Below are 22,224 nucleotides of genomic sequence, written 5' to 3'. Positions count from 1 at the left end.
GTTACCCATTCTTCAAACGTTTCATCCTTTGTGTGTAACATCATTACCCAAGTGTACCTAGAATAATCATCAACCATAACACAGACATATCTATGACCTCTTCGACTTTGTACTCTCATGGGACCACACAAGTCAATGTGTACAAGTTCGAAGGGTCTGCTGGTACTCAAAACAGTTTTAGGCTTAAAAGAGATTTTGACCTGTTTCCCCCTTACACATTCAGAACAAACTTTATCAGCTTCATACTTAATGTTAGGAAGGCCTACAACTAAGTCACGTGTTTTAAGTTTGTTTAGAAGTGTTAGGCTAGCATGTCCCAACCTCTTATGCCAAATCCATTGATTATTGTCAGAAACAGCTCTCAAACAGATGGACTTGTCTTGAGGGATTTTATCTAAGAAGGTGATGTAAACATCATGCTTCCTGGTTCCCTCACATACAAGTTCTCCTGTTTGTGAGTTAACTATGTGACATAGGTTGGCTTGAAACTCAACTATATTACCTTTGTCACATAATTGAGAAATACTCAAGAGATTATGTTGCAAGCCTTCAACATAATAAACATCATCTATTGCGTTAGAAAGTGTCTTACCAACCTTACCTAAACCAGTGATGGTTCCCTTGCTGTTATCCCCAAAGGTGACACTTCCTCCATCAAAGGCCACTAGTGAAAGGAATTGATCTTTATCCCCGGACATGTGTCTTGAGCAACCACTGTCCAAATACCAATAGGTGTCTCCCTTCACTCTAGCCTGCAAGAGCAAATCAAACATTAGTTTTAGGAACCCAAACATACTTGGGTCCCTTTTCAACAACATTAACATCTTGTTGATCCTTTCTTCTCCACACATATTTTATACCCTTGCTGTTCTTATTAGCACTAATTTTCTTAGCTGGACATTCATGTATTTTATGTCCATTTTTACCACAATGAAAACACACATGCATCTCTTTAGTCATGACATACTTTCCTCGTTGATATTCTTTGATCCAGGTGGTTTCTCTGGGAGACCAGTTAGTCCTGGTTCTCTGTCTAGTATAACCAAGACCAACTTTTCCTCTGTTTCCTCTTGATGAAGTCAGGTAATTTAAGGATTCTTGAGCATTCAATAATTTGTCCACATGTCTATGACTATCATTAAGTTCTTTTTCTCTGGTTTCAAGTGTTTTAGTTAACAATTCGTTTTTCTCTTTAAGAAAATCAAAGTTACTTTTTAAAGCTTCGAATTGTAGATTAAGCTTTGAAACCATAGAGTCAATAGACATGTCAACAACCACTGGTTGCTTGTCCTTTTTCAGTTGATTGATTTCCGCATGCAAATCACAAATATTACTTTCATACTTATCAATCGTATTACTGACATCTACACTGGTACCTGTAGGGGAAACAGTGAACTGTGCAGCTTTAAGTGAAGCAATTTCCTTGTGAGAGTTTTCCAGGTTGTAAGTCAATGTTTCAAAGGCCTTCAACAAGGAAGTTCTAGTACACGAATTTGCTTTACTTATAGCTACTGAAAAATCAAGAGTATCACTAGTGGTTGATAAGTCTCTAGGGAACCAGGAGGTCAGATCCTCTTCACCATCAATTGGTTCAAACGATCTTTCCTTTTCTAGTTCCACTTTACACTTGTCCAATTCAACCTCTAGTTCTGCTACTTGATTTTTTAGTTCATAACAGACTCCTTCTAGATGATCACAACTAGCAATAGCAATATTACATTCACCACGTTTTTCTTTTAATTCTCTTTTGCAAGTTATGTATGTTTCACTTAGTTTATAGCATTCATCTAGTAAGGAATCAATACAAGCAAGCATATTTTCTCTATCATATTCATGCATATCTTCTCTAATTTGCTCTAAGCTTACCTTGCGTTCATGTAGTACATCCTTCTTTGCCATAAAGCATTTGTTGAATGTACTGGTTCCCCCTCTGGTTCCTGGACCAGTGCTGTTTTCCTTGATGTTTGTAAAGGCAGTTAGGCAAACATCTGAGTTGGGTGATCCTTCTTCTTCATCTGACCCTGAGTCAGAGTCTCCCCACATGGAAGCTATCATGGCATTCTTGTATGCTTGTTTATCTCCGGATTTAGACTGTTTGTCATTCCACTTAGGACAATCTCGAATAAGATGTCCTTTTTCTCCACACTTGAAACATCCTGTAGAAGAAGAATTAGAGTTAGATTTTTTATAGTTTTTAAAATGCTTACCTTTGAAATTCTTTCTTTGATCTCGAAGAGATCTCTCAAATCTTTTTGCAATCATGCTAATTTCATCTTCATCATCTTCTACTGTTCCCTTAAGCGCCATGCCTCTTGCTGGTTCCTTCTCAGACTTAGAGTCAATCAGCATCTCATGAGTCATAAGGGAACCAATCAGCTGTTCCAGAGACAAGGTAGACAGATCCTTTGCTTCATATACTGCTGTTACCTTGGCTGTCCATGCATCTGTTAAACTACGCAATAATTTTCTCACAAGATCCTCGTCAGATAAATTTTTACCAAGAGATCTAAGATCATTTACAATAGTCATAAACCTACGAAAGCAATCATTGATTTTTTCATTTTTATTCATGGCAAACAATTCATATTTAGACATGATTAAATCAATTTTAGACCGTTTTACCTCACTGGTTCCCTCAAACGCAAGTTCAAGGGTGTCCCATATCTCCTTAGCACTACTGCAGCCAGATATACGATTTGTTTCGGTCTCACCTATTGCTTGTTGTAGTATTGACATTGCCTTAGCATTCTTCTCCAGCAACTTGTAATCAGCAGTGACCAATTCGCTATCTTTCTTGGGAACCTGGTTCCCCTCAACATCTGTCTTGAGAATGATATTAGGACCATTTTTAACTACGAGCCAGCATTCATAATCAATACCCATGATAACATTCTGGATCCTGTTCTTCCACCAAGCATAATTATTTCCATTAAACTTGGGTGACTTGTTGTCATAACCGATTGCACTTAATTCTTGAGTACTCATTCTTAACTCCTCTAGATGTTACTCTTTCGAGAAGCTTAGGCTCTGATACCAATTGAAGGTTCAATGGGCACTCAAGAGGGGGGGGGGGTGAATTGAGTGTTAAGTAATCGTTGGCTAATTTTGCTTCTTTTCGGATTATGTGTGAGGAACCAGTTGTACTGGTTCCCGTACGCAGCGGAATATAAATAAGCAATTAAGAAGACAACAAATTTAACGAAATAAAACAAAGCAATAAAGAACACAACAAATTTAACGAGGTTCAGCCAACTCAGGCCTACGTCCTCCTATCCTAAGTTCTTTATTAATCTACTCCGAAAAACAAAGACAAAGAACACTCTGTTGTTCCCTACTCCGGGAACTAGCAAACCCCACACTCTACTCCGAGTGTGCTCTCGACTTACACTCGTAAGCCCAATGTGTTTGAACTCACAAACACTCACCCAGCCTTTAACCCCTTTGTTAAAGACTCAATACAAGAATCAAGAACTCCCCTTTGATCTCACTTCTACGAAGCTAATTAAGAGAAAATATTTAAGTACTAGAATGCTCTTGTATATGACTTGATGAATGGGATTAGTGCTTAAGTATATGCTCTCAAATAATTGCTCTTTTAATTTCTGGAGAGGCACACGAAATATGTGAAATAAGATGAGTTTATATAAGCTTAGATTCCTAAAACCTAGTTTCCTTAAATCACACAATCTTAGAGAATAAGATATAATGTATTTTTAGGAAAGTTTTTATCTTATTTGATTTAATCACAAAGATAGAATCAATTAAGATAAATACTCCTAGTTTTTAGGTAACCAAGAATATTTCATCTTATTTCCAGCTGCACAAAATATTTTCAAAATAATCTTTTCGAAAAAATCTTTTTGTAAAATCTTTTTCCAAAACAGCAGCTCGAATATTTCGTACAGTGAACCTGGTTCCCCGACCTGGTTCCCTGAATTGAAACATGTTATGAAACCTGTTCCAACTCTGTACCAGATTTCATATCATACTTCAATATACTTTTAAGCACTTATATAACCCAAACATGCAAGCATACTACGGAGCATATTACATGAAAACCTAGATAACATATTAAAGCATAAATCGTCTTTTCTTCATGTAATCTTCAAGACTTGAATCTTCCTTGAATACTTCTATTATGAGCAAACAATCTTTCTTCGAAATATCTTCGAAAGGCTTCTATGCTCCAAGTCTTGGAATCAACTCAACTACTGCACATGTAACATGGTTAATGCACAATAAAGAGTATGTGACTACTTTTCCGCATAGCAGTCAAGGAAACGGTTCATACTGGTTCCCCACCAGTACATAGCACATTTATCATCTAACTGGTTCCCGTATATAGATAAGTTAGTTCAATAGATAACTCATATAGTCAATAACTTATCTAGGGAAACAGTGTTCTATTATAGCTGGTTCCAACCAACTGTTTTCAACACTTATTAAAACCTGTTTCCCATAGCTGTTTGTCATCATTCAAAACCATCATTCAAAACCTAAGGGACTCAACACGGAGCTCTTTAGGTTTTTATCTGGGTATGCCTATTGATATGGGTAGGGGGAAGTGTCAGGTTTTCCAACCTATGCTTGATAAACTTGTTCAACGCCTTTCAACCTTTGCTTCTTTGCGTCTTTCAGCGGCTGCAAAGTTGGTTATTATCAATTCTATATGTGTCGCTTCCTTCAACCATATCCTCTCGATGTTTAAAGTGTTTGCTATGGTTTGCAATCAACTTGATAATCTTCTTGCTTGTTTTCGGTGGCGCTCTTCTCCTTCCTCTAAGGGATTAGCGTTATCTCATTCATATGCTCTTTATTTTCCACGAGGGCTGGGAGGTTTGGGTATTCGAAAATTTAGTTGCTTTAATGCTGCTCTCCTTGCTAAGCAGTCATGGCGGCTTATGAATAATTCTCAGCCTTTTGTTTCCAAGGTGTATCGAGCAAAGTATCCGTCTTTGTTGAGATGGTACCGCCAAGACGGTTAGGCCGTCTTGGGGTTTCCGTATTGTGTTACAGGGTTTTTAGACCCTTTGTCATGGTTTGATGTGGAAGGTGGGGTCTAGTTCCAACATTCGGATTCTTGATGATAGTTGGGTGTCTGGGGTTCAGGTTCAGCTTAAGGATTCTGTGAGCAGGACGGGTGCCCCATCCTTTGTTTTTGATCTAATTAATGTGCGTTCGAATGCATGGAATACGGGTATGATTAATCGGTTTTTTCCTCCTTATACAACTGGCCGTATTTTGGGCCTTGAACGACCCAAGGAAAGAATCGATGATTTTGTTTACTGGAAATTTACCAGGGATGGGAGGTTCTCCACCAAGACTACGTATGTGTGCTCCTTGTGTTATGAGAATGGTGATGACCAGCGATCACCTTTGGTTCTTGACTCAAGTTGGTGGAGGCATTTTTGGGCTTCACCTTTACTTCCGAAGTGGAAAATGTTTGCTTTGAAGATTATCCATAATGTGTTGCGTTCTGCTTCGTTGCTTGCTTGGAAGGGTTTGCCTATTGATTCCAGATGTGGGTTCTGTTATCAAGAAGTGGAAACTCTTTCTCACATTTTCCGAGATTGTCCATTTACTTGGAGTTTATAGAGGATCGACCTTGAATATGTCCCAAAATCAGCCTTTTGAGGAGTGGTTTATGGGGTTCTTCTTAAGTTTCTTCACGATAAGGACTGTTGAGGCTAGATCGTTTTTAAGTCTGTTATGGGCTTTCTGGCTTAGTCGTAATTCTATGAGGTTTCGTTTTGCGGTTTATTCGCCTGATTCTATTATGGATCTAGCTTCTAGTTGGCTGGACAGGTGTTCCGAGGCTCGGTCGTTCAGATATGATATTACGCTTGCGTTTCCTCCAGGATTTTCTTGTACCATGTCTTCTGTAGTTCTTAGAGGTAATGCTTCGGATGTTTGTACTATCAGCCTTATTTTTTATGGAGCTTGGAAATCTGGCAGTCATAATGCAGGTACTGGATGGGTATTCTTGGATGTGGCTTCTGATGTTCATCTCGGGGGTGGGGCGCAGCTTGTAGCTCTAATTTTGCGTTCCAGTCTAAAATGATTGCTTGTCTGTTTGCTTTACGCTATGCCAAGCAACGTGGGTATTCCTTTTTACAGATCTTACTAACTGTTCTTTGGTGGTGGATTTGCTTCGATCTCCGATTCCCAAGGATATTTCTGTCTGTTGGATTTAGCGGGAGCTTCTGGAAGTTATTAGGACTTTGGTTGTGTGTCATGTTCAGAAAGTTCCCAGATCTACGGTTGCTCAAGCTCATTGTTTGGCAAGGATGGTGCATCGGCGTGATTTACTTTGTTTCCGTTTTTAGTATGTTTGTTGTTTGTTTTTTATAAGTTCTTTTGTAAAAAAAAAAAAGAAAAAAAAAAGCAAAGTTAATAAATAGTGTCAAAACATGTCATCTCATCGAAGTTAATAAATAGTGTCAAAACATGTCATCTAATCGAAGTATAAGTTATTTACTTTTAGATACAATTTACCAATGGGTTTATCTTTATATTTTTGTAAAATCATGTACTACGTAAAATAAATTTATAAGAAAATACAAAGTAAGCAAATAACGTTTTTCCTGTAAATTGCTCAATCAAAAATTATTTCCCACATTGCATTAGTTTATAAACTAATTCCCTGAATATTGTACATGCCCTGCTACTTGTGTTCCCTGCGGCCCTGCCCACTGATGCTTATTATATTTCCTTGCAAAAAGAAAAAGGCATGCATCACATCTTGAGAATGCTCTAGTACACCAAATATCATAGCAACTTCAATTACTCAAAAATCTAAAACTAATTATGGGGAAGGAATACAGGCCACAACGCAGCTTGTTTACGATGGTGAGAAGCTGGTGGTCACCGTGAAAGGCTATGGAGGAAAGGACAATGACGGTCGAGTTTTTTTTAACATTGCTCTTTTTTTTTATTACGCCGCTCTGCTTTTTATTTATTTTTATAAAAAAGTACTACTTTTGTCTATAGAATAAAATGAGGTGGAAAAGAAGAATTGGGTGTAATTATTGAAAGTTTGAAAGAATAAAAAACCGTTGTATTTTTGTTGGGTGGAAATGAGCTAGATTAAAATATAACGTTAAGGTTCATACATACCACACTTTTAGGACTTGTTCTCTTCAACTTATTTCAGATACTTATTGCTTATTTCTTTATAAATTCAGATCAGATCAGACCAGATCAGATTTTTTTATTTTCATTTACTTATCGCTAAATATCGTTAATTTGTGTATTAAAAAAATTATAAAAATTACATATTTAAAAAGTTCATGATGAGACGAATCTAATAAAATCCATTTTGATGATGTTTTTATTTATAGATTAGTAATAAAATGCGGTCAAAGTTTAGTCAAATTATCAAATTAGATAAAATCAGACCAGATCAGACCTTAAAAAATTCAGACCATATCTACTTGTTTCAGGTGAAGAGAACAAGTCCTAGTTAGGTGGCATGCCACCGTAATTAGAGGGCCACTTGGGGCCAATACAAATGTCTAGATTAGAGTCATCAGAAGGAAAAATATTAGCTAAACTAAGTAGTACATTAAACTGAAGTAGCCAATCTTGATCAGGCATGTTGCTGGTAGAGGTAAGGGCAAGCTCAGACTTAGCTTTCCTGGCAATGGAGTCCACCTGCTTCAATCTTGACCTTGGGACAAACACTAGAGTTGAACCTTCGCACTGTTGAAGAAGGTCATGCATATCATGTAAAGATAACAGGCTTCATCAGAAGGAGTGTTATGGTTATTAATGCCAATAACCGATTTTGACAATCAGAATAAATCACAGCATCAGACCAATGTTTAGCTTGAATCAAGTAGAGGCTGCCATAATTGCCAAAATTTCAGCAATTAAAGCAGAGGGAGCAGTGATATGTCTAGCTATTCCACCTAGCTTATTAGCAAAAGAGTCCATACACAAGCAAGCTATACCAGCAGATAGAGAGGAGGAGGAAAAAGAAACGTCCACCATAAGGATGTGGTTGGCAAATGGGGAGGTGGGGAGGGTTGGAGATAGCAGGAAGGAGAAGAGTCATAAGGCTGATCCACAAGGAAGGTAAGCTCAAAAGAAAGTCTTTTCAGGAGGTGATAATGGTAGGGATAGAGATGGTGGATTTTTAGAAGATCCATTTGTTTCTCATATGCCATAGTTTCCAAGAACAAAGAGCAAAGGTGGAGCACCAAGGCTGCTGCAGAAATTAGTGGACTGAGGAAACCGACAGGTTTTCTTTCAACCAAATTGAAGTATTGGACTGAGAGAAGAAGGAAGGGGGAGGGGATAGATCTTACCACACCTCTAATGCTCTAGGGCAATCTCATAAGACATGTAGGATAGTTTCTTCATCTGAAGGACAGAACTACAGAAGGTGCAGGAAGGAGAGGAGGTGATGTGTTTAGAGTAGAGAAGGAGGGAAGTTGCCAGGCCACCTGCCATAGAAAGAGTCTGTTGGAAGGAGAGCAATCCAGGTCCTAGATTTGGCTCCATATGTCATTAGAAAGATGGTGAGGTGAGATTGGCTATTCAGCCAGAGGTGGTTGTAGGCTAACTTACAGTCAAAGAAGGATCCCTTACCAAGCTGGCAGAAAGGAGAGTCATCCTTGTTAGGGAACATGGGAATTGAAAGGATTTTGAAGATGATATTTGGAGGGAGGGAGAAGGAAAGATTCTGGAGGTTCCAGCCTTGATCATAGATAATGGCATTAAGCTTGAGGTTCAGTTCATGCTCTGAGATGGGGCCAGCAATTAGCTCCCTCAAGGGACCACAACCACTCCGGTTATCATGCCAAAACAAACAAGAATTTCCATTTCCTACCAGCCACTGTGTGAAGTGAGCATAAACATCCCACCCTTTACCTAGGCCTTGCCAAATGTGAGAACCCTTCTTGAAGGAGGAAGGAAGGGTTCTTCTACAATACTTATCTTCGATGATTTGAGAGGAGATGTTGCTAGATTTGTGAATCCAGAGTTGTGAATCCTCTGGCACAACTTAGCAAGAAGAGCAAGATTTTGAGGATGGTTTTCCCTAAAGCCCAGCACCCCCCCCCCCTCTTTGGGTCCACAAAGATGATGCCAAGCAATGAGAGGGGACTTCTTGGAGGATTGATCAGAACCCCAAAAGAATTTATTACATACTTGATCAAGTTGTGGCAGGTTTTCTTTAGGAGGAGGATAGCTTGCATAGAGTATTGAGAGATGCTTTGGAGGGACGACTTGATTAGAATGGCTCTCCCTGCTTTGGAGAGGCAATTGGACTTCCAAGAGGAGAGTTTGGACTTTAATTTGTTGACAATGTGGTTAACTTGAGAGGGTGAAGGTCTCTTGTTTGTCAATGGGAAGCTTAGATACATTCCAAGATCAAAGGTGATGGGAATGGGAAGAAGAGAAGAAGTCCTTGATGTGATCCGAGGCATTCTTGGAGAAGAAGTGGCATTCTTTGAGAAATAAAAACAGTTGTTAGTGATTGCAGTTTTACTCTTTAAACTGCCAACATCATTCAGTACTGCTTAAAAATAAAAAATTAAAAATTAAAAAAAATAAAAATAAAAATAAAACCAACATGATATCTAATCCTAAGTGGACAATACTTTGGAAATTATTTTTTAAACCGAAGCAAACATGGAATAAATTTTAATATAAGCTATATTGATGGAAATCATTCGATTGAGCTCTATTCCAATCCCTAAGCTGGCCAGTGGCTTTATGGTTACTATTTACTAATGTTGATGGAGTACGAGTAGTAGAATGTAAAATTTCAAAAAATTTACCAAAAAAAACAGCAAAATGTACCCGAAGTTAGCAAGTAAAATACAGCACTTACATTACGATCCAAAAAGTAGAGAAATCCAACATTCTCTAATTCAATTTGTTTCACAAAATCTCCACTTTTTCAACTAATATTAAACCCTAACTACACTCTGCGTAAAATGCTAAATATGATCGCAAAACTCTAAACCGAGAAAAAAATTGGCTCCATGTAAGAGGCATGCTTCTCACCCACTTAGTCAAAGAGACTGAAACCCATGTCCTGCACAAAGTTGAAAGAAAAAGGTCAGTTGAAGGGGAAATGTGCTTAAATGAAGCTTATACAAAAGTCGATAAACCAGGAATGAACGTATATGCACTCAATATAAATGAATTCAGGAGGTAGAAATATTACATCATCGGATTCTTCCTTCTCTTCGACTTTCTCCTCTTTCTTAGACTCAGCAGCAGCTGGAGCAGCAGCACCAGCGCCACCAGTGGCAGCAACAGCAACACCGGCAGCACCACCAGCAGGAACAGAGGCCAACTTTTCCCTACCAGCAGCAACAAGCTCTGTAATGTCCTTTCCGCTCACTTGGGACATGAATAGCTCAATCCTCTCGTCATCAGCATCAACACCAACTGTAACACAAATGCAAAATTGCAAGTTAAACAAAAAGCACAAATTACAACCAATAAACTATGAATCACCTATTCACAGACACAGTCTTGTTTCGAATTCCTAACAGATTGCAACACCAATCATATAATCGACATCAGAACAAGCAGCAAATTGCAAAAACCTGAGATGAAATTAAGGATAAACCATAGCATCTTCCCTCGTAAACCGTTATTCAACAGAACTCTTTGATCCATAGTATCTGTTCCTTGACCATTTCTCTTTTATATTTTTATCTAATCCAATTCCTACCACTCTGTAAAATACTTGCCTTTATCTATTGATCAGTTCATCAGTTCAAAGATAGCTTCATCATTGTTTCATCCCAAAAAAATTGTTTTATCATTCTCCATTTATTGCATTATTATTGTCATATTCTCCAATCATCAACAAACAATAAGCTCAACGACGTAAAAATAGTAATCAATCCGTTGATCTACAACAAATTGAATCAACCCATTCATACAATTTATGATAACTTTATATCCCAGACAATCATAGATAATATCAAACACATTGATCCTGATCACTCAGACACCAACACCAGAATCATTATCCCCAATCATTGGACAATCTAAATCTTCAAATTCAACAAAAAATAAAAAATCACATTTCCTAATTAAAGGGAAAAATCAATCAAATTGAAATAAATACTTAGAATGTTAAAAACCCAATAATTTGTTCAACATTTATACATCAAGCTACTAAAAATATAGCACATATTCTTGTTAAATGAACTAAATTATCATTAAATAGCAGTAAAATACGATGGATAGAGAGTACCTGAGTTGAAGATAGCCTTCAAATCAGCGGCAGAAGGAGCGGCATTGCCACCCAAACAGGCAAGCAAGTAAGCAGCGATAACCTTCATCTTCTTCCTCTAATGGAAGTGCTGAACGAATTGAGAAGTGAGATGAAGAACACGCAAAGGATCAGCAGAAATTTTGAGCTCGAGTAAACCCTAATTGAGTTGCAGAGACAAATATATAGTGAGTAGGGTTTTTGTGTTTTGGGTTTTTCTTCATTTTTTTGTAATTTGGGCTGTTATGGTTTTCGGCTTTTTTTTGCATGGTCATTGCTCTCTCAATGGGCCTTGGTTTTCCTTCTTTACGCCGATTTAGTAAGACACTTCATTTTATAATCTTTTTCTTAAAAATTCTTTCTTCGTTTTTAAATCCTTATGAATTGTAATACGGCTTATGACACGCACTTTACGGTCGAGATTATATAATGTAAACAACTAAATTAGGGCTTGTTTGACATTGTTTTTTGTTTTTAGTTTTCAGTTTTTTTGAAAACAAAAAACAGGAAATAAGAAAAAGGTGTTTTCACATTTCAGTTGTCAGTTTTCAAAATTAGCATGATTTTAATAAGTTTGACTAATTTTTTATTCATTATATGACATATATCATACACTTTTAAAATACAAAAAACCAAAAAACTAAAAACTGCAACAATGTCAAACGAACCCTTAATCAAATAATTTTACACATGGTACTTAATTCTTTTCTAATCCTAGTGGTAAACAATTTGTAAAGTCTTTCATTTACCTTCAATAATCGTTGTGTAAAACTGCGTGCCTAAATGATGTGTTACAAGAAAAAAAAACGAGGAAATAGAAGTTTATCACCTTGATAAATAAAATTTGTTAATTACATGGCAAAATTGTTAATAAATCAACAACTTTTATTATATATGAACTCATAATTGTTGATATAATTACAAAATTGCTCAATGTATGTATGAACTCATAATTGTTGATATAATTACAAAAATGTCATGTTGATTGAATATTTTTGTTGATTTATTTACAATTTTGCCACTTGCTAAACAAAATTTGTTTATCAACGTAATAAATTAGAGCTCCGTTTTTTTATTAATCAATGCAACATATGTGTTGTTAATTTGTTACTAGGTATCAATTCAGGTCATTAGGTCGAGTTTGGTCAGCTCAAACCAATTAAGGCTGAGTTTGGTCGGCTCAAACCAATTAAGGGCTAGTTTGGATTTTTAGTCACACTAAGTCATTGTGCTTGTGCTCATGCAAGTTGTTTTTTTGGAAGTTTGGAATATGTTCAGTTTTGTAGGTTTTTAACTCTTGTAATTTATATGAAATAATTCCTTCAATTTTTTAGTTGACATGTTTTAATTTTTGACACAATTTACAAACTACACTTTGACTTTTTTGTGATTTTTAGTTGCGGCAAAACATATATAGTCATATCTTGTTTGAACCGTCTCAATGTACTACAACTACTACCACCGTTTCTTATTTGTTGCAACAAATGAATTTTTTATGTCTCTAATACCCTTTGTTGTAACTAATAAAGACAAAGGTAGTATATTTTATTAGTATACACTTTTATAATTTTTACTCATACTTATTAGTTATTACTCCCTCTATTTTTAAATACTTGCTCCATTTATGTGTTTTGCACTATTCAATTATCTTACTTTGACTAAGGGTCTGTTCTCATTGACTGAACTCAGCTGAACTGAACTAGATTGAGCTGAACTGAACTGAACTGAATTGAACTGAACTGAACTGAATTGAGCTGAACTGAACTGAATTGAACTGAGCTGAGCTGAGCTGAGCTGAGCTGAACTGAACTGAACTGAAACGAATATTTTATAAGAGAAGGAAATTAGGAGCTGAACTGAACTGAACAGAACTAAACTGAACTAAACTGAGTTGAACTGAACTGAACTGAACTGAACCGAACTGAACCGAATTGAGCTGAAGTGAACTGAATTTCAACGTAAGAGAACAGACCCTAATGTTTGTGATGTATGGAGGAAGTACTTGAAAATAAAAGAAATGTGAACTAAAATTTGGAGGAAGTACTTGAAAATAAAAGAAATGTGTCAACTAAAATATGGAGGGAGTACTTAAAAATAAAAAATTTATTTAAATTAATTAGAATCATCAAGATTATGAAAATTGAAAAAAAAAAAAAAAAAAAAAAAAAAAAGTCTCAAACCAAATCTTTTTTTTTTTTTTTTTTTTTTTTTTTTTTTTTTTTTTTTTTTTGTAAAACGAAGAAGAACAAGCCTCTTAGAGTTAGAGTTTTGATGGTTGTGTAATATGAGAAAATCCATGTTACTCAATGTTGCCCTTTATGTTTTGATGATAACACATACAAGTCAAACTTATGGTTGGACTAATGTCTTAATGACTTATGATTGGACTAATGTCTTAATAAGCTGTGTAGTTTGAAGAGTCAAGTTGCAGAGTTGTTCGAGACAAAGGAGTTGGAGCTTAAAAAGCAGAAGACTGGTTGCAGTGTTCCTTTGGAGGAACAAAAGCTTTAGAGTATAAGCAAGATAATTAGGCTCAGAGACTTCTTAAGGGAATTGATAGAATCTTAAGTATTTTTAATTTAGGTTTTATGTAAGTGAAAGTTAATTGAAGTTGGATACTTGGTAGAATGCGTATAAAATTTGGTTACAGATAGAATTTAAAGATTGCCTAATTGTAGGAAAATTTGTTTTGAAATATATCTTTTTTTTATTTATCATTTAAACGAATATCTTTTATAATTGTATTTTTTGTTATGAAATTAAAGAGAAAAAGGGAAAATAGAGGAGAGAATAGATCTATAATTCTATATTCATCTTACTGAATGATGTGGGAGTACATATATATACATGTGATACAATTAGGGTTCCATTGTAGAATAATAATAAATCTAGTATATCTAGAATATCCTAGAATTATCATAAGGGTAAAATGGACATCCACTAAATACATATATGTTATAACACTCCCCCTTGGATGACCGTTATCGAATAGTGTGCCTCGTTAAAACCTTACTAGGAAAAATCCGATGGGATAAAAACCTAGTGAAGGAAAAAGATTACAACACTTTCGTAATACGCTTTGACACTGCCTCGTTAAAAACCTTACCAGGAAAATCCAATGTGGGACAAAACCATGGTTAAGGAAAAAAGAGTGCATCGCGTATTTTCTCCCCCTGATGAATGCATAATTTGATATCTTCCAATGTAATGATTCAATACCTTAGTAAACTTCACACTTGTAGCTGAATAACATTCCTTGAACGTTAATCCTCCCTGATCAAACTTCAGTGGGAGGCATCTTCATTCTTCATACTTGTAAGAACAATATCTATGTTGCGTTTACCGCTACCTTATATGACATTTTTGTTTCAAGTTGCCTTACCATCAAAATTATGCCTGCTTCTGGAGGTTATAAAAGTAGCTATTGATAATCAAATATTGATAATAATTAATGACAACGAACTCGTAATATCTTGATATCATTATCTAAGCTTTTATGAATCAGTAATAATATAACATAAGTAATTACTATATACTTTTACTCATTGTTTTTCTGGACCATAAAGAGATTATTCTTACAATAATATATCTCATTACTATTCTTCTTTAGGCAATTTGAATTTTATACGAGAGTTCCCCAATGAATACAAAATCAATTAATTCTCACATGGTTGAACTTCAGGTTGATATCTCAATAACTTAGTCATCAATACTCTCCATGAGTTTAATATCAACATTGTCATTTTTCTAAATATAGAATTTGAAGGGCCGAATATTTGAATACATTGTATGTAAGTTCTTCGGGAACTTTTCATACATGATACATAACATGCTATTGGACAGTCAACATATAAACTTTCATCATAATTATAAGCCCATCAGAGTATAAGTTTCTTCTTGTAAGTCTTCATCATAATTATAAACTCATCATACCACAAACATTCTGTAATACCCTGAATTTTTAGAAAATATTTAGGAAATTTATTAAATTATTTAATTTGGAGCCAAAATGAATTTTAAATTTTGGCTCCAAATATAAGTATTTAATCATTTGAATAATTAATTATTTTCGGATTTCTAAATTAATAATATATGCTTAATTATCTTTTAAAGGTCGGTTTATATTTTATACTAGCAATTTCAAGAGTTTTTAAAGATAATATCTAATATGATTTACAACTAACTTAGTTTTAATATTATCTAAAATATTTATATTTGTTAATTACTTATTTTAAGTATGATTTTTATTTATTAAAAAAAAATGGAAACGTGAATTGAAGATGATGGTTTTAAGAATGGATTTTATCATTTTAGTTTGTTAATAAGTATATTTTAACTTAACTTCTAATCCTCTTCTTCATTATCTCATTTTGTTCTTATCTTCCTTCTCCCAACCATATGTATATCCATTTAAACTTTCTTATCTTTTAACCCAACTATTAATCTAGACTTAATTTGATTCAAGTACCTTAACAACCCCAAAAACTTATCACATTTTATAGTAATTATATCACACCTTAAGCTCTATCCTTTCTACACCCTCAACACTGTAAATAGACCCTTAATTCTTCCCACTTATTCACACCAAAAATCAGAAATTCTCTTCTCTACTCTCTATCTCATCACGCCCTCTTCTTCCTCTATCTAGCTTAAATAAACTCCACAACCCACAACCAAGTTGCTGCCACCAAACAACTACGTCGTCATTGCCACCGCCACCGCCGCCAACCACCACCTCACTGCCACTCGTTGCTGCCGTGACTTGTTGCCAGCAAGTGCGTACATTAATCTGTACTCCCTCCTTTGCCGCATAACAACAAACAAAAAAAAAAAGAAAAATTGAACTTTGCCACTTATTACCATTACCAGTATTTCTAAAATACTACTTTTGATTTTGATACTAACGTCACAATTTTTTTTATATACTAATGTCACTTGTTTTAGTATTAGCTACCATAAGTTATAAAAGTTTCGATTAATAAGGATAATATTTCGGTAGTTCATGCACAATAGAATGGTGTTTATGATTTTGTGTTATTTTGTTAACCTTATATTAATTAAGGTTATTTTATTTGTGTAGGAGGAATCCTTCGATCGTGGTCAAGTTTAGTAGTCGTACCTTATTATTCTCGTGATCAAGGTACGTATAGGTGGCTTGGTCCTTGATACAATTTTTAAATGCGTGTTTTGTATAATGTTTGTTTTAATGATTGTTTGAATAAATAAATGTTGTGTATAAATATTTAAGTTAACAATTTTCATGACAAGTTAAAGTATATAATTTTATGATTTGAAGGTTTGATCTCTAAAAGTGTTGATCGATTTAATATAAGTTGTTTGATTTATAAATCACTTGATTCAATTAATTTGCAGCTCATTATGAGCCTGAGTATTTGATATTTTAATTGTCCCTCTACCCGGGACTGGTTAAGTAAGGCCATGAACTTTGTATGATCTGGTCTTTCCTCGAGTATAGTATATCTTGCTTGGAGGATGTTCACACTTAGGTGAGGAAAATTGGTTTGGAATTATATTTTTAAAATTGGAAAGTTTTTAATGATGATCATTACTACCCTTGCAAGGTTTAATTTTAGAAAGTCTAATTTTGAATGTGACTTGTGACAAGTCAAATGGTTATTTCAAAAGCATGTTTGACTATTAAAAGTATTTACATGCCTTGCACTTATACGTACTTAGCGTTTTTGCTAATTTGTTTTCCTTTTTGTTTTGGTTAGCCCTGTTTACCATTTTTGGTAAGCAGTCTTGATTTCAGGTGTGGAGTTGTTTGTGCGCATACTAGAGTCGGGACTGGGATCACACAGTTAGGAGTTAATTTTATTTATGTGTGGAGTTTTTATTAGATTATTTTGAAACAGTTATTATGGTTACTCATATTATTATTAATAACAGTTAGTTATTTTTCCGCTGCAATTTGAGTAATTAAGTAAGCCTTACGTTTTCACGTGGCGGTAATACATCCAAGTCTACTTCTACGGTATTTGTATACGTATAAATATAGTAATTATGCAGAGGGAGATTTGGGGATGTTACACATTCACATATAACATAATTGTTGTTGTATAGAACTAGTACTAATGCATGCAATCAGGGGCGGACCCACCTTTAGTCATAGTGGGTCCGGTGACACAGTATTTTTTTTTAAAATTAAAATATCAAAGAGACCCCTTATTATAGATAGGTGGTCTCTTTGATGCTGCTATTGGTAACAACAAACAATATTAAAGAGACCTCTTATTAAGATAGGCGCTCTCTTTAATGCTGCTATTGCTACAAAAGACTTGCTGTGGTTTTTTTTAAATATTAAAGAGACCTGTTATTTATATAAGAGGTCTCTTTGATGTTGCTATTGCATTTCGCAATTTTTTTGCGCTACTTTCTTTTTTCATTAAAGAGACCAGTTATATTTAATAACTGGTCTCTTAAGTTATCTCACTTTTTTTTGTATAATTTTTTAATAATTTTTTTCCCTTTTTATATCTTATATTTGTACAACCAATTTTAATATTTCCCCATAAAGCTTATCAATTAACTAAAAAATCATAAAGTTAATTCAATATAATAATTTTATTGTACCAATTGTTTATAACATGTTATTTGTAATATTTTCGACTTGTAAAATTGAATTTTTAAGTACTGTATTTGGTTGTGTTATGAATTTTTGTGTCCTATTTTTGGATTGAAATCAATTTGGTGAAATATATATATATATATATATATATATATATATATATATATATATAATTTTTGGATTGAAATTAATTATGAACAAGACATGGAAAAAAAAAATTGTACTTTCACAAATGATCAATAATTGATGGTGACACACTATCTCGGAAATCCTGGATCCGCCACTGCATGCAATATGAGATCAATGTAGAATTCATGATAACATATTAAACAAAAATATACAATGGATAGTGCATCTAACAACTTCTAACATATGCAATGAATAATCATTAACCTATGACTCACACATGCATATGAACATACATAGGACTCGAAATAATATAAGACACTGTGTGAATTTAAAAATTCATATTTCTTTGGACTTCTGGTCCATGATAAACATTTAATTCTTAGCATTTATATTTCGTTGGACATCTTGTCCATGATAAGATTTAAATTCATTATCTTAGTTTCATGTCGACATCAAAATGGACAAATATTTCTGATCCCTTATTGACAAGTCCATTCCTTCTGCATATGCATATTATATATTGGTTCCATCATATACCGGTATCATATAATTCCTCAAGATACAATTTTAATTTGCATGTTATTTTGACAATGATATCTGAATACATTTCTCGTTGGTACCATCATAATTTTTCTTACATAATAGGCTATCTATTTTAATAATTCAGATATTTATCCCACCTATTAAGGGTATTTCTCACACTATGGTATAATATACTATTATTATACTTTAAAAGTATCAACAGCACTATCTTGCCATGTATCACATATTTATATTGGAACCGATCATACAATCTACACTTCAGGTGTAGTGATTAGAAGAAAATTGGCAAGATCTATCTTAATCTTTAGACATAATATCATTATCATTGTGACCAAAATATATCTCTCTATGCCTCTGGATGGGGCATAACGGTATATAAATCAAATCATAAATGTGCAACATAACTTTGATACAAAAGTTCGCATGTAACTTTACAAAGTATCATTAGAGGGATCAATTAATTATAACTCTATAATTTTGCCAACTAACTTTAGTTCTTCTCCCCCTAAGTTGGTAAAATATCTCATACATTGGGGCAATTTTTCACCAACTTAATATAATTTTATGTGCAACAAATTTCATCTCATAGGATAATTATATGGAAATTTTGACTTTTACCACCAAAAAATTTGGACAAATTGTTTTTTACCACCTACTATTTTAAAAGTTGTATTTTACCACCAAATAATGTTCTAAAAATTGTTTTTCACCACCTACCGTTAAGAAAACCGTTAAATATAATGGTGTTAAAAAACATTCTTCGATTTTCGTGCCCGAAACATGTTTTTTTATAGGTTTAGGGGGGCATTTTGGCACCAAGGGTCCAATTTGAGGTCAAAATTGATAAAAAAAATGATCGGAAATACCTCGTTTTGCGTGTTCACGCAATTCGATGTATTTTTAAACACGCAAAACGAGGTATTTCCGATCATTTTTTATCAATTTTGACCTCAAATTGGACCCAATGGGCCAAAATGCCCCCTAAACCTATAAAAAACTATTTTAGGCACGAAAATCGAAGGATTTAAAAAAATTCCGTTAGATTTAACGGTTTTCTAAACGGTAGGTGGTAAAAACCAATTTTTTGAGTTTTATTTGGTGGTAAAATACAACTTTTAAAATAGTAGGTGGTAAAAAACAATTTGTCCAAATTTTTTGGTGGTAAAAGTCAAAATTTCCTAATTATATATATTCAACAAAAATTTGTAGCTCTTCTGGAGAATAATAAAATTTTGTTCTCTTCTAGATATCAATATTAATTAGGGGGTTATGAATTGTGCAGTTTTTATTTTCTTATAATATTTCTTATATTATGTGCTGACATACAATAGCCCCAATCAAGAGAATTGTTATACAAACATAAACATTCCTGTAATTACACTAGGTGGTGATCTTCGGGTCACTAGAAACATTGATAGTATGATACTAGTTACTTATTTTTTTTTTCACATATAACTTGTACGTGATGAGCTTCTGGTCACCTACTATTCGTCATCGTATAAGTTATTCAAGTGAATTACTAGTCACCAATTTTTCAAAAAACCAATACATTATCTCTTGAACTTTTCTTTTAACGCAAACTATTAAAAATCACAATTCAAATATAGCTCAATTTCAATGTTATGTCTTTCCATTTAATTTATTTTATATATTTAACATGAGAGAGCGTCAGCACATTATTTCTTTCATTATCACATGAAACTTCATGTTTCCATAACGGGATTTATATATTAAACCCCGGATGGCCTAATTATTTCATAAGATATCGGATATGATCTTAATAACTTTCGAATTGAAAGTTAATTGTTTTGTAAAGGAATTAATAATGAAAGTTCAATGTCATGCTATTAAAGAATCAAAAATTAAATTGCAAATCAACATAAAGAAGAAAACTTTTGGTGACAAATAAACAATTTATCAACTTATATTAGAGTACCTTAGTGCAAACCAAAAGATCAATATTTAAAAGTACTTTATTTTTATTATTATGGACCTTTTTGAATCGGAAAGTCTTAGTTTTAATCAGTTGGGTAGAGCTTTGGTGCTGATAACGTGTTATGAAATTAAAGAGAAAAAGGGGAAATAGAGGGGATAATAGATCTATATTCATCTTACTTAATGATGTGGGAGTACATATATATACATGTGATACAATTAGGGTTCCATTGTAGAATAATAATAAACCTAGTATATCTAGAATATCCTAGAATTATCATAAGGGTAAAATGGGCATCCACTAAATACATATATTATATAACATTTTTCTTATTTTTGTTTTGAGAAAAATATACAAGTATATAAAGGTGTGAGGCCAAGCGGGTATGGCTAAACATCCATCACCCTATTGCGGTTATGTTTTCATGGAGTGTCTTTACAATTTTCAGTTTGAATTTAGATCAAATCCAATCCAATCCGAAATAAAATTTGGTTTTTAATATTCAAATCCAGTTCGATCGGAATTTCTTATCAATTCAATCCAATCTAAATAAAATTCGGTTATTTGGATTAGATCCAAAAATCTGAATCAAAATACATTACAAATTATTAGAGCGGTAGGCCTAAAGTGACTATAAAAATAAAAATGCAATTACAAAAATTTTAGTCTTGAATATATAACTGTACCGGATTAATACAAGTATCTTTTACATAATTAATATCAATGAAATTATTAACATAATTTTACATGATTGAAACATATAAACCTTATTTGTAAAAGGATGGTTTCATATATCGGTTAATTCGGTTTTTTGGATCCAAACAAGGTCAATCTGATCCGATTTGAAAATCCGAATTCAAAAAAATACACTACATAATTCGGTTTGAATTGGATTGGATTTCGATTTCTATTGGAATAATGGACTCCCCTTGTATCATTCTCACCCTACCACCTTTGAAATTTGAACTCACGTAGCAATTCAGCAGAAGCTAGCACTGACTGATTCAGTAGTTAGCGTATGGTCATTCGGTATACACAGTCTAGAAGATGAGAAAGTGAACGGTCGAGAAATATAGAAGCAAGGAGTGAATGGTTGAGGAATGAGCATGAATGGAGTTATAGAAGCAAGGAGTGAATGGTTGAGGAATGAGCATGAATGGAGTGAAGACAAGAGAGCAACATGATTGAATAGGGAATTCAACGGTAGAGATTAGAGAAAGTAATGTGCGGGTTGACTTACCGTGAGTCTTATTCACACAATACTTTCCTTAATCGAAGTATTTTTAAAACTTCTTAATACCTATTCTCTTCAGCTTAATTTCAGTTCAGTTCAGTTCAACTCCTAATTTCCTTCTCCCATAAACAATTCATTTCAATGCAATTCAGTTTAATTCAGCTCCAATCAGTTCAGTTCAGTCTAATTTAGCTTAGTAAATCAGAACAGACCCTTAGTGTTCATAAAATTAAGCACGTTAGCCAAAACCAATTTGTAAATCAGAGTAGTTAATCAAATGGAGTATTTTTACATTATGTATCAGTAATATCACCAGATACCTATACTACATTCTTTACGACGTACTAAAAGTCTTAATTTAAGGGTAGAGAACCCAAACCAAATATAAATAGAGTATGAAGGCCTTATTTAGAAGAGGGGTAGCGTTAAACTCCAGGCCTCCGGTTCTCCATATTCCATCATAAGAACATCCGTTGGTTTGAAACTCAACAAGATCACTACTCCGTATTACGGAATAAATGATATCTCTAACGCTTGGGTTTGAAGGATGC

The 22,224-nt window shown here is 34.0% G+C and overlaps 1 protein-coding gene across 1 annotated transcript; it reads right to left on the bottom strand.

Annotated features, from left to right (window-relative positions):
* Positions 1-9,780: 9,780 nt before the first annotated feature.
* On the bottom strand, positions 9,781-11,451 carry LOC110695774 (60S acidic ribosomal protein P2A-like). The gene is made up of 3 exons (XM_021873008.1): positions 11,225-11,451; positions 10,178-10,404; positions 9,781-10,045 (listed from the first exon to the last, which is right to left on the bottom strand). Exons 1-3 carry the CDS (start codon positions 11,310-11,312, stop codon positions 10,019-10,021), a joined length of 342 nt encoding a protein of 113 aa, XP_021728700.1. The 5' UTR covers positions 11,313-11,451; the 3' UTR covers positions 9,781-10,018.
* Between the last annotated feature and the right edge of the window lie 10,773 nt (positions 11,452-22,224).

The sequence above is a fragment of the Chenopodium quinoa genome, unplaced genomic scaffold (genome assembly GCF_001683475.1).
Source record: "Chenopodium quinoa cultivar QQ74 unplaced genomic scaffold, ASM168347v1, whole genome shotgun sequence".
NCBI lineage: Eukaryota > Viridiplantae > Streptophyta > Magnoliopsida > Caryophyllales > Amaranthaceae > Chenopodium > Chenopodium quinoa.
The sequence above is the reverse complement of the archived record's forward strand: the minus strand, read 5'-3'. Positions and strand labels throughout refer to the sequence as shown.